This window comes from Rhamphochromis longiceps, linkage group LG20 (assembly GCF_057381845.1).
Source record: "Rhamphochromis longiceps isolate RC_006_pf linkage group LG20, R_longiceps_female_GT1.1, whole genome shotgun sequence".
Classification (NCBI taxonomy): Eukaryota; Metazoa; Chordata; class Actinopteri; order Cichliformes; family Cichlidae; genus Rhamphochromis; species Rhamphochromis longiceps.
The window spans coordinates 24,249,236-24,263,289 of NC_140576.1; the positions used below are offsets into that span (position 1 = coordinate 24,249,236).

Consider the following 14,054-nt stretch of genomic DNA (forward strand, 5'->3'; position numbering starts at 1 on the left):
TTTTAACTATTTAAATTTTCAGCTTTTTCCTTTCACAAATTTAAAGTGAAAAGAACACAAAACACTGCAAACCACAACACAATTAAATATAAATTATAATATGAAAACTAAAAGAACATGCATATTCTCTGTCATATGGACCTGCATGAATAAACTTTCTCAATCCTTTATCATCTGCAACCGAAAATAGTTGTGGATGATTACTATACCTTTCTAATGTTGTTGTCCCTGCCTCTCTTTCTCTCTCTCTGGCTCTGTTCCTGTGCTACTGAGTGTAACTACCGCCCCTCCCCCCTCTGCCCAGCGTAAAGCACAAGGCTCGTGTGCAGAGTGAAGCGGAAAAAAAGTGCGAGAGAGAGGCTGAGAGAAAGAAAAAAAAAAAAAACCCACGTGACGGCTCGCGATAAGGAGCCGGCTCGCGTCGTTCACTTCAAAGAGCCGGCTCTAAGAGCCATTTCGTTCGCGAACGACCCATCACTAGAGCGCAGATCCACTGAGCGTTCAACACAGACAGCATCGTCAGAAGGAAGAGCGCAGGGCAAGCTAGGAGACATAAGTTAAGCTCTCCTTGCAACATGGCAAATTGAACCTCCCCCACCCTCATTCAGATCTGGCGTTTGGAATTATTTTGGGTTTCATGTGACATATGACCCTGAAGGTAAGCGCGTCATGGACTAAAGTAAAACAGTATGTTGGATGTGCCACGCAATGCTCAATTACATGGGTGGGAACTAGTGTGTTAGCGCAGTTAGCTCGTTAATGTGTTGGCCGTCTAGCCCCACGCACGGGGCGATCAGGGGTAGCTCGTTAACGGAGATTTGCCGTGTTGTGGCGTTAAGGTCATTTCAACGAGATTAACGCTGACAGCACTAGTGGGAACACAATGAATATGACTGCACATTTATGCCGACATCATCCTAGTGCAAAGACAAGTGGAAGCAGACAAAAACAACAAACATGCATGCTACAAACTTTACCCGAGTCATTTAGACAGCCGTTAGCACATGATTCTCCTTATGGGGACCTGATATGTTTAATATTGTGGCGAGCTCAGACAAGGAGGAGACGGAGGTATCGTTTGGTCTTGCTTCCCGTGAGCTAGCCAGGGAGCACAGCCGTTTATTGACATCTGCAGAAGAACACTGCCGCTAGCTAACTGCTCAGCGCGGCAACCGCACAGCAACAACAACACACAGAGCGCCCTCTGACCCCGGAAAGACACACCGTCGCAGCGAGAAGGCGTCACCCGTCACTATGGCAACATAAACAAAACATAACTGTACAAACAGAACCCCGAACAGCCCTGACCCGCTACATAGCCCCCACCTAAGGGGTCAGTCGTCCCCGACGACCCCATTACCCCACACAAAGTCCTGCAAATGTCCAGGTGCCTTCTTTTGGCGCACCGGCCGGTCACGACCGGCGGGGGAAAAGTCACTCGGGTCAGAACATGGGGTGCCACCATCATCCCACTTCTGACACCAATGTGGCGAGCTCAGACAAGGAGGAGACGGAGGTGTCATTTGGTCTTGCTTCCCGTGAGCTAGCCAGGGAGCACAGCCGTTTATTGACATCTGCAGAAGAACACTACCGCTAGCTAACTGCTCAGCGCGGCAACCGCACAGCAACAACAACAACACACAGGGCGCCCTCTGACCCCGGAAAGACACATCGTCGCAGCGAGAGGGCGTCATCCGTCACTATGGCAACATAAACAAAACATAACTGTACAAACAGAACCCCGAACAGCCCTGACCCGCTACAATATGCTGCTGAGAATATAGCCCAGAAGAAGCGGATAGTATAGCTTTTATTTTGGAAAGAGCCATTTCTCTGTAATAAACTCTCTTTTTCAAAGATGAGTGATTCCTCAATCAGATACAGGGCTTGCAAAATCACTAGCCCGACGTCCCGGGGCTAGCTTTCACTTTGCAATCGCGCGAACTGTGTATAGAGAGCGACAGTACTGATTGGTGAGTGATGATAATTTGCGCACCAATTCCTCTGACATCGTCTTATCAATCGTTAGCTTACTATGCAAACATGACAAGTGAAATCTCCCGCAGCAAGCTTAAACATGTGAGAGGTTGATCGCGCAGAGAATCACTGACCGTTATGTGTGTGTGTGTGTGTGTAAAAGCAGCAGGATATATATTTTAGTTCTGCTGAGCCAAATAAGACAGGTCAGAGTGAAGAAGTGACAGCCAAAGAAAAGCTTACCACAAAACGGAAAAGTTATGACAAATCAGACTATAAGGCAAAAAGAAAGTGCAGCTTTATGGTTTCATGGACATAAGAATTTCTGTGGCTGCAATATGACGAGCTATATAACCGGGGCTGCACATAAGTGGTCCGCAGGTGCACATTCGCTGTCAAAAAAACAAAAAAAAAAAAAACGCGCACAAGATATGAAGTTGCAACGCGTGTTTGCATACATAAGATTTTCTGGAGGAGGACAGACATTTGTTTAAAACTCTTAAAGATGTCGAAGAAGCTCCTTTAAGCAATTACTTTGGTGTTCCTCCACCTCCAAAGAAATGTCAGAAGGAGTCCGAACCACAAAAGAAGCTCTCGGAAAAGTGGTTGCAGGAGGTGAGCTGGCTTCAAACAAATGATGAACGCACAGAGAGGTGGTGCGGAATGTGCCGTGAAAATCCCACTCTAGTGGACAAAAACAGTGCTTTTTATATGGACGCAAACGCGCGTTGCAACTTCTTATCTGGTGCGCGTCTTTTATTTTGACAGCGAATGCGCACATGCGGACCACTTATGTGCACCCGTGTAAATAACATAATGTTCTGCCGGGTGTGTTGTTGGTTTTCTCTCGATTTCTGAGTCGACAAGCGCCTTTGTTACTGGGACCAGTCATTTTAAGAAAGGCCCCCAAATGCAAGAAATGCATTATTGCGCAGTCTGCAATATCTTTCCCAGAACAAACACCAATTGCAAATAACATACTAAAAATAAACCTGAAAAATCTGTTTAGAACAGCGTACTATGTTGCAAAGAGTGAACTACCACTGGCAAAATTTAGTAGTCTTTGCAAACTTCAAAAAGCAAATGGCCTAGATCTTGGTCCCACTTGCCTCTTACCTGTGACTTCAGCGGAAATTTCAAATTCAGGATCTGACACAGACTGATTCATGTCCTACACAGTTCTTACAAGTTCATAGAAATTTCTGTTCAATTAGAACCAAGTATTTGAGTTGATGATTGTAATTTTTATACAATGTTGTAATTTGTTTTTCAACAATTTTTTGTTGAATGTTTTGTTTCCTTTACAATATTATACTTTAATGTATAATATTGTAAAGGAAACAAAACAGGAAACAAAATATCAATCAAAAAATTGCTCTCTTTTTTTATTCGGGCTACTTACATTTATTTTGGGCTACCAAAAACTGAAGAGTCCCTGCCCGAAGGGCTACCAGGGATTTTGAAATTTTGAGAGCCCTGAGATATATTTATTTTTTTCATTACTTTTGTTTCAGCAACATTAAATTTAAAAACTGTACTTTTGAGTTAAAATATATATTTATAATTTTAATAAATGACAAATTAAAAAGGCATGAACATTTTTTTTGTATCGAAAAAATATCGAACCGTGACACCAAAGTATCGAACCGAACCGTGAATTTTGTGTATCGTTGCACCCCTAGAGCTTAAACACTTTGGCGTGAGAAAAAGCTAGATATTTCAGAAATAAAGATGAAATTATGAAAACTTTTTCATAATGAAGCCTTAGAATTTCTACATTAGCTGCAACAGTTTGGTCTTTATGCTGAAACCGACAACATTTCGCCATCTTTAACCATGGCATTTAATTTCTCTTTGATATTTGGGCTGATTGGGACCTCATGAATGTAAAAACAAATAGTTTTTTTACAAGATTTTTGTTTCTGAGAAAAATGAGATCCATAAATGAGGACATTCGTTTTAATTTTTGATCGAGCAGTGGCAATATCATGTGCTTGTACATGAATATCAGGCCCTTGTAGAGCAAAATTTTGTATTTTGGTCTAGGCAACCCAAAATGTGACGTCCACATATGTGGACGCCAGGTCCTAGGAGGTTAAAGTCAAAATACGAACGAGATCAGATCTCATAAATAACATCAGCATGTTTGTTTTTGTTTTTTGTTAATAACTTAAAATGTTTTACATCATTGGGGTTGTGAGATTTTTTTCTTTTAATCAATCTTATCTGTAAAAGGACAGATAAATCATTTCAGCTGTGACTCATGCAAAGGTACTCTCACAGAAACCAAGAATAGCTACAAATGAGCCTAACGGGTCCTCTTGATGGGGTTATACACAGAAGCATTCGCAGTAGAGCATTATGGGAATGGGTGAAATACTCACTGTGGAAAAATAACAATCTGTATGAAGGATATGAAGCAGAATACCAGCAGAGTACAGGCAACATAGCCTCCAAAACGATCGTCCACCTTCTTGGAATACTGCACAAAAAAAAGAAGAAATCAGAAATAATAGGAGTAGACTTTTCCACACATGGCTGATATTTAAGATAAAAAGCTTTAGCAATAATGAGGCATCACAGTTTTAACCTTTTTCTCCAGACTGGAAGTCTGGAAGGTGAGTAGAAACTTCTTAACGTGGTCTTTTCTTAGCTGGTCGATGCTGCGAGCGTCAATGGCCCGTCCCAGAAACTCATCCACCTCATCCTCTGGGTTCATGGCTTCCTGAACGCCACGGCTGCAAAAAGAAGAGGCACAGACTGAGCAGGCGATAACAGGGGTAACCCAATCAGGCAAAGTGGTGTGTCAGAGTCCGTGCTTACTTGTCTTTACTGGAGGTTTCATCAATCCCCTGGAGAAGAAAGAGAGCAGACAAAATTATGGTTCTGGCAGAAAAGCTGCAGCGCCGCTCTGTCGCTGTGAAGCAGCGCGTCGATGTCGAGTCTCACCATTTGTCTGAAGACTTTGGAGTCTTTGGTCCTGGTGAAGGTTCTGTCGGGAACCCAGCGTGGCATCAGCCCCTCGTTAGAGTTGGCTCTTGTCCGCTGCATCTTCGCCATCATCGCCTTCTCCTCCTTCTGCTCGGAGAGAACAACACGAAGGCTTGACCAACTGTTCTCGTGCAACACAACATGGAGAACGACAAAATGTGTGACTGAGGGTTTGTTTAAATTCTGGCTTTCAATTTTCCCACGAGGCAGCTCGGGATCTTCAAGAGGACTTCATTCACAAATTATGCTTTTTCAGCTCTGTTTCCTTCAATAACTATTACATCTTCACTATCTGTTATATCGCCAATGTGCTTCAAAACCTTTGTACTTTAAAGTAGTTCAGAAATATAAAATGATTTGAAATGAATCATTTTATTAAGCACTTCATTTTTTATTTTGCCAGCACAACTGGGAAAAAATAATTAACACCCTACTGTTAAGATAAGTGTAACCTGCTCTTACACAAAACTCTTATCTGATGATTTATGTTATAATAATAAATGCTTTATAACAGGTATGATGACTCGGTGATTAGCCGTGTCGCCTCACAGTGAGAAGGTTCTGGGTTTCAAACCATCGTTTGCATGTTCTCTCCCCTGGTACTCTGTCTTCCTCTCACGGTCTGAAGACACCATAGGAGCCTAAATGCATTTTTATAATTAATGGAATTGTGTTTATTTCATATTCAGTGTTTCCAATGTAATATGTTAATACTTTTTAAATTGGCAAGACTTCATTGTTTTAAGCAAAAGTGAATATTCATGTTCAAAATAGGATTTACAGAGATGCAGGTTAGCTTCACTGGCAAATCTAAATTGATTGTAGGTGTGAATGCAAGCGTAACTGGTAGACTGTCTCTGTTTTCGCCCTGCAACAGACTGGTGGGTGTATCCTGCCTCTTGCCATAAGACCGCTGGCACAGCCTCCAGTCCACCATGATCTTAGGTTGGATAAATGGAAGAAAGTGGAGGGATGTGTTCCTGTGCTCATGAATACAATGTGGAAAGAGGAGAAGCTGAAAGTAGGCGTTTGGTGAAGGGACGTGTTTGTTTGCGCCTTTTGATTTTGAGACTATAGATATCAGGGGAAATCCAAACTGTGGCCATATTTAATTGTGTTCTTTTTTTGTATAATGTTTCATCTTATCAAGCTATTTTGTCCTTTCTTATTGTATTTTACTCAATTTGAGCTGTTTTACAGGTTATGTAATGTTTTAGCCAGAATTCCCCACTATATTTTATCCTATGTCATCTTACATGTTCCTCTTGGATTAGCGGGAGGTTGCTGTTTTTCCAGCTGCTGTATTTCCTGGATTATATTTCATATTTCAGCAACACCTGAAGCAACACACTCCCACCAACTCTTCTTTTGGCTTTAGAAGACAGGCCTGTTTTCTTTGGACTGATCGCCTGCTAAAGCAACAAAACTCCCAGTTTGTCAGTGGAATGGTATTCACACTGTATCTATTAAATCTATCTGGTCAAATTATGCCCTTAACATTCATAACTTTCATCAGACTTTCTGAAAACCTTGCCATTTAGACAAGCAGATGATTTTTTTACTCTTGAAGTTTAATTTCATGGAATTAGTCAACAAACTCAGAGCCAATATCGAACGTTGTAGAGTGCTGCCTTTAACTATGACTGTCAGGGTGAACCCTATTAAAATGGTGAGTTTACTGACTTTACTACTTTACCTACTTGTGGCTACAAGTCACACTGAAAGTCTAAGGCCCATCTACACAAGTCCAGTAGGGTGGGAGGCCTTGGGCTTCTTCTTCCTGAGACTCTACTACTGGGCAGCCAATTCAAGAGCCTTTGTTTATTGGAAGTGGATAGACCAATCTAGTGATGCAAGCAATGAAGATATCCCCCTGTGGGTACACCTTGAGACCTCAGTTGTTAAAAATGCATCCTCTTACTCTGTTATTCTCCAGCGCTGCAATCACAGACAGGCTCCTAGTGTCTCCTTACATGTCCCACTATGGCATAACCATTCTTTTATGCCTGCTCAGCTGGATGAGGTGTTAGATGCAGGTAGATGCAGACTGTGACTCTGGCAGATGTGTTACGGACGAGCATCATTTCCTTTATACCAAATACGGTCTTCCAAATGAGCATGTATTACACATTACACATTACTCATTACTTATATTTCTCATTTTCTTACTCGTTACTTTACTTTCTTGTTACTCTGTGAAATCCCTGTCATGTTGACACATATACAGTACGACTCTTCTTTTAGTATTTATTTTTTGGCCCTACGCGACTGGCATGTTCTCCAGATGGACTGGACCATAGCTTGGTGATTTTTTGATGCTCCATAGAAACCTTTAAGTCTAAATCTCCATATACCTTTGCATATTAAATTAAGGTGGTGTTATTTGTTATACAGATGGAAGAAATGCATAAGTATAAAACAGATATTCAGGGTAGATCTAACAAGAGATGGGGGCCTTGTCTTCAGCGATACCAAATGAACTGTCACAAGCAGTGACCTCTACTTTTTCCTCAAACCAATAGGATGTTGAATTTTGTTTATTTATTTTATTTATGTTCTTGATTCAGTTTTCTTAATGGCAATACTGTCATGGCAGTCATCTGATCTCTATGTATATTTTTAGTGTGTGACGACCTTTTTGTTGGTCCCTTTCTGGTGGGGTTTTTTTCAGGTTCGACTAGAAAACTCTGACCAATGTCTCAATTTGGTGAAGATTTCCCCGCCTACACCTCTTATATTTGTGTGTATGTTTGTGTACTGACCCGTTTTTGGCTGCAGCCAAGGACCAGGAATGTCTCAATGCTGTTCTCCTTCAGATACGCATTCCTCTCACCTCCAAAACCTGGCTCCACCTCATAGTCCCCATTCAGATACTGCAACGTGGCCTTTGTGATGTGGATCCGCCTGGCAGGGACGAAAAGACCAGGAAGTGGCTTTATGTGGGGTGTTTATTTATTTATTTATTTTTCACATTAAAGGCATACACAGGGGGACAGCAGGCATATATTAATAGCTCCAGAACTGCTGCTGAACATAAGTCAGGAACATGTTAGAAATGAATGAAACAATTTCTTTTAATTTGTTGTAAAACAATGTTCAAGAGCGCAGAAAGCTTTTCAAGTCAAGTCTCAAAATGGCCTTATCACTTGTACTTCTTGAAGTTCAAATATGATATTTTCATAACAGGAGAGCTTTTAACAACCTCCGACATCAGTACGAACTGTACCACCACGGAAAAATATGAATTCCAGACAGCAACAAATTATTTTTGAAGCAGTAGCAATTTAAAAACATCAAAACAAAACAAAGGGTAAAAAAATGATCGCAGTAAGTGGCCGTGCATTTGGAGTTCTTAAAACACTGTGATAGTTTTTACAAACTGTAAACGCTTCTCTCGCTCTCACCCTGCTTTGCCTCCCGCCTCCATGTGATTGGCCAGCGTGACATCATTGGACCACACATCAAACTGCCACTTCCTGAGTCCCAGCACGCCGCAGTGCACACGGCCACTGTGAATGCCGACGCGCATGTTAACGTTGACCCCTGTCACCTCACGCACCAGCCTGGAAAACAGAAACACACACACACAGACACACACGAGTGTCTCATCAGCAGTGGGAGGAATATGCAAAACACTGTAAACAACGCAGAAACAAACACCACATACAGGTGCATGTATACACTGTTTTTACTCACGAGATGGCCTCTATCATGTCAACACCCATCTCCACGCAGCAGTGGGCGTGGTCAGCCCGGGGTTCAGGCAGCCCGGACACGCAGTAGTAACAATCACCCAGAATTTTAATACGGAGACAATGATTCTCCTGAGGAAGAAAAGACAACAGGACAAGATAAAAATATAAATAAAAACACATATCCATACAGGAAGCACTTCATACTTCTCACCTGCTTTTAAACTTAAAACAAAGAAACACAAGAAACAGCAAAGGATAAAAAAAAATCCACTATCAACACTCTAGAACAACCCCTTAAACTGCCAAACTATCCCTTTTAGAAACAGACACAAGTAACGGAAGACTGCTTACCGACGCCAGTTTGTCAAAACGGGCAAAGAGCTCGTTTAGTGTCATGACCAGCTCCTGAGCCGTGCACTGAGACGCCAGGCTGGTGAAACCCTCGATGTCTGCAAACAGAATACTGAGGACGAGATGAAGAGGAGCAAAAACAAAACACAGTTAATCCTCGATCATGAGAGATAAAAACCTACGAAGCTGATTCAGTTTGATTTAGCTACACCTCAGCGATATACTATTGCATTATGTTACTATCAGGGCAGATGACCTTGAGAGAGGAAGGGTGTTTGACCTTAAAGCATCTGTGTGTGTGTGCGTGCGCGCGCGTGTGTGTGAGGGACCGAGTGCACCGTGTTTGCTCAGTGCTGTAATTGAATGTGTGCTGAAGCTTTCCATCTTTGGGGATTATCTTATCTTGGCTGCTGGTGATTAAGTATTCCCTCACTAGTGTTAATTAGCCTCCACTCTGCCAAACCACTCTACCGTCTTCTGACTCTGTGAGCGCGCTCAAACATGTGTGTTTTTGTGTTTATGTGTGCACCAACGTGAGTTAGCCATTCTTAGGATGAATTTATGGTATGATTTTGTTTATTTTCTCTTCATTTTATGGGATTAACAAAATCCTAACAGGCTTTTTAATGCTTTACAATGTCACATGTTTTTCAGTGTATCATGATATGACCTCTCTTACAACAATTATAGAAAAGAAAGACAATTTAGTAGCTAAAATCTGAATTCATGGGTTAAATGTTACGTTAGGTGTTGAGGCCACACGCCCGGCTGACCTGACATTGTCGTGTTTCTGGATATAGATCTTATGAAACATCATGTCTTCCTTCTTGGCATTGATGTCAGCCTTCATCTCCATGGCAACATGCCTCGGCAACACTGAAAGCAACAGACGTTCCTGGAAATCACAAAAAATAAACAAGGAAATGCAGATCTTGTCAGTCACAATTTTGTGGTTACATTTCTATATATGTGTTTGTGCCTGTGTTCTTATTATCCCATTATTTACAGAGACATTTAGAACTCATATCTTAGAGTGAGTAGCTCTGTGTGTTTGTGCTGTGGTAGAAGTCCAGATTTAGGCAGACAGGACGTGTTTTTTCTGATTTGTCTAACAAGTGTTGTCAGTGCATCCAGAGCCTGATATGCTGCACTTTTCTGCGCCCCAGATGTTATCCTTAAACTATCAAAAATAAAAGGGTGCCCTTTCCTTTCATTATCATGAACATGTCGGCATTTTTCTTTCCATCGTTCACAGAGGAACATCCTGTCAGCAGCTGAAAATACTTATCCTATCCATTTGAGAGACAAAAATATGCTTTTTAGTCCTCTGGATTCAGTAGCATGAGCTAAAAACTACATTTGTTTGAGGAAGTTACTTATTTCATTAATTCAGTTTGTCTGTTGGCAGGAGAACACAAAGATTAATGGACAGATTTGCATTGAGTTTGCAAGTGAAATTTTTCCCAAGTTAGAAGCCTTAGACAGATATACATATATTTCTTTATATAGTTTTATATAAAGATGTCTTTTGTAGGACCCAGGATTCTGTCGGAGCACCACACAGGAAATGGATGTCGGCACTGAGCGTGTATTTATTGATACCCTGTTTTCTGGGTTGGTCTATTGATGCTGATCTCATATGCTTGTTGCTTCATTTTATGGACACTGTGCTGTGAGATGGTGCTAATTCTTGGGTTTAGAATAAAACAGCCACTAGAATGTACCGCTGTCATGCCTTTATAGTCTATTGCTTGTTATGCCTCTCTTCAGCCCTCCTCCATTGTTGATAAAGCCTTGGCTGGCTTAAGAGGGCCTCAACTTCCTGCTACATCTCATCATACTCTTCGCTCAAATGTTATTCATGCTATGAGCGAATTTAAAGCCATTTATTAATTTAAACATAACAACTGTTTCAAACAACTTTTGTGTCAATCTCTAGTTTTTGTTGCTGCTTCATACTGAACCACATATAGTTCACTTTAACTGACATACATCTTTACAAAAAGAAGAAATAAATGGACTGTGCAGGCCGTACGCTTTCAGAAAGAGTCAAAACATCACTGCTTTCAATAATGAAACTGTTTGAGTATGGTGGTGTTGGTGACGAGCCCTCCTCCACACCAAAAGAGCTCATCAACAGCCAAACCAGGAATCAGCAAAGGTTCACATGCAGGTATATGTACTCATAAATGTACTCGTGTACATCTGATGTTCTTTTTCCTGGAGGACGTGCTTGTGTAAGTGATATTGTTCCAAGTAAAATGAGGGTGTTATATAGAATGTAGATAAACTCCTGACAATAAAAACGAGTCAAAGGTGTTTCCAGCGTCTTGGAGAAAGCAACCACCATGAATTAGGAGTGTCGCTAAATGTTGCAACATCAAGATCAAAAAGTTATGTTCATTTCTAGTCATTAAACACTGACACTGCAGAGAGACTCTTTGTGTTCTGTTGCAAATAAGTGCTGGGAGATAGAATTGTGTGTGCAGGTTTACCTGTTGTTGATTCTCCCTCTGCAGATGAAGCCGGGCCTGAATGTATCCTCTGGTCTCCTGGAAGGCTTGTCTCTGGGAAACCTCGGCAGGGTAGTGGGTACAGATGCCAATGATGTTGGTGCACAGGAAGATCAGGACATTAGCACTCACCTGGAGAGAGTGAATGGGGGGGGAAGAGATTATAAAGCATTAGAAAAGAAGAAGGAAGAGGAATAATCAAACATGCACTAGCAACGCAGCTTTTACTGCTAGAAAACGGTCTGTATTAGGTACTTTAATCTTTGTAACAGTAGCGGCAGTGATGCAAACAGACTCAGAGATACAGGTGTTCAACTTCACTTCCTTCCATAAAAGGACACAAAACGATAACTGACGGCAGGGTTTGTGTTACACTCATTGTAAGGGTGAAACTACGACACAAGCGGTGTGAGTTTCATTCTGCTGTTTACCTTTTTTGTCATTCTGACATTTCAGTTCTCTGTTTGTCTCAAGAGACTCAAGACTGTTTGTGCATTAAGGCGCCTTTACACTGTGGGCCGTGTGTGAGAGGAACTTGGTAAAATATTCCATCGTCAGTCCAAAAATAAAAGTCCTAAATCACAGATGGCCGGTTTGAAGCTTTGCCGACCAAAATCGAGTCAAGACAGATGGTTTCCAGCAGGCTTCAGGAAGTAACAGAAACACTCACATCCTGTTAGAGCCAATGCTGATTTAATAAAATGCTGGCTGTTTTCTGTCAGCTATGGAGTCTGAAATAAACAGTAAAACAACAAATTAAAGTACTATAGAGGCAAATAATTCAAACAAAAAAAGCATGTTGTGTACTTTTGTCATGTTTGCTGCAGGACAGATAAAAACAGCAGGCCAAGTGCAACCACTTGTTGCACTTGGCAAAAACATTAACACATAGTTAAAAATCAAACGAAGCCAGAGCATCATGTTTCATTCTGGCTTCGCTTCACTAGCTACTTGTGCTTTTTAGAGTCATCTCTGACTTTACTTTACTTCACCCCTACACTCCTGTCCGAACTCTCAGGTCATGTGACCTAAGCAGAAGCTCAGGGGGGACAGAGCAGTCAATTGCTGCCCCGAGGTTATGGAATAAATTGCCTTTTTGCAGTTAGACGGTGACCAACCATGACCTAAAACTTGTCTTAAAACACAATTATACTTCCTTAGTATTGAGCTACTACAATATAGAGATCTTACTTCTTTTTAGTGGATGGTGGTTGTTTTTAATCTGCTGCGGTGTGGCATGTGATCTGCATGTGACTGATTGTCAGGGCTACACGTCCATACAGCTATTACTCTAAGATTCTTAGAAGTTCTTGTGCCCCTAAAGCCTCAGTAAAAACACCAACCTTCTTGTGATGGATGGTAAAACCCTCAATGTGTTTTGCAAGTAACAATAAACCGGTTGCCTCTGGGCGACCACTTTTTAGCTCAAATCAATTACACAGGTTTCCTGGTGGGACACAACCTGTCCCCTTGGTTGACCCCTTGGTTTGCCTGCACTAATTTTAGACAGACTGGTTGACTTTTTTTATTCCCAACATATGAATATAACAAAAATAACAAGATTGGCTAAGGGTTGAAATAATCAGTGTTTAGTTGATGACAATAGATTGCTTACACGATCACACAAAAACAATCTGAGTCCGTCTCTGTGCCTCATAGCTGGTGTATTCTGGTCCTATGTGAGAGCGAGATTTCAGAGAGCGTCATTTTGCAGTTGAATCGTCAGTCTGCAGCAACTACATCACTGTTTGTGGAGGAAGTTCAGAACTTCTGTTTCAGATGTTTAAGGTTCTGATTCGACTCTGAATGTAAGTACTTAAATCGAATTTCTGTGTATGTAGACGTTAACCGATTTGCTATTTTCACCAATCTGTCAGTTATTTGCAATATTATCACAAACAGATTGCATGTAACTACCAACTGAACCTCGTTCAATCACAAAATAATAGCAGATTGACTCCATCGTATCTTAGTCTTGACACATCAAAGTCCCTCTGAAGACAGCAGCTGACTGCAAGTTGCTGTAGACGTGCTCTTTAAAGACTCTTTAAAGGTGACAAGGTCACATATTAATGGTTGAAATAATTTTGGTTGTGTTGTGGTCTCCAAGCACCGTTTTCATTAGTGCGACTGTAGCATAAATAGATCACAAATGCTCATAGCGCAGATCACAGATGGAATATAGTCCATAAAATCTGTAATCTGTAACATAAATGCTCTGAGCAAATGCCTGCTGATTAGAGGTCTAAATGAAATCTAAGTGGTACTCTTCAACCTGCCCAATGGAAGCACACGTCTGTTTTTTTAACATAACGTTTGATCGACAGTTTATTTGGTTGCGAAATGATTGTGATCAAACTGCTACACAGCAACCACTCTGCAGGTAAACAGACTAGTATTACTGGAATAAAGGCATCATTATGCTGTTCCTGTATGTCCACATTTAAATGATGTTTCTCATAATCGTGAACAGACTATTTGTATAAGCCTTTGGATAGTCAAAATCCAATCTCTGTACAGATGCCCG

At 41.2% G+C, this 14,054-nt stretch overlaps 1 protein-coding gene across 2 annotated transcripts in view; it reads right to left on the minus strand.

The window, feature by feature from the left end:
• adcy6a (adenylate cyclase 6a) overlaps window positions 1–14,054 on the minus strand; it is a 60,914-nt gene that overhangs the window by 12,740 nt on the left and 34,120 nt on the right. For both annotated transcript variants that reach the window (XM_085394807.1, XM_085394808.1), the window contains exons 4-13: window positions 11,510–11,659; window positions 9,788–9,909; window positions 9,015–9,126; window positions 8,665–8,792; window positions 8,373–8,531; window positions 7,731–7,872; window positions 4,927–5,055; window positions 4,801–4,829; window positions 4,568–4,715; window positions 4,362–4,459 (exon numbers count right to left, since the gene is read on the minus strand). In XM_085394807.1, the coding sequence (XP_085250933.1) occupies window positions 4,362–4,459; window positions 4,568–4,715; window positions 4,801–4,829; window positions 4,927–5,055; window positions 7,731–7,872; window positions 8,373–8,531; window positions 8,665–8,792; window positions 9,015–9,126; window positions 9,788–9,909; window positions 11,510–11,659 (1,217 nt within the window). The remainder of the gene's footprint in view (window positions 1–4,361; window positions 4,460–4,567; window positions 4,716–4,800; window positions 4,830–4,926; window positions 5,056–7,730; window positions 7,873–8,372; window positions 8,532–8,664; window positions 8,793–9,014; window positions 9,127–9,787; window positions 9,910–11,509; window positions 11,660–14,054) is intronic.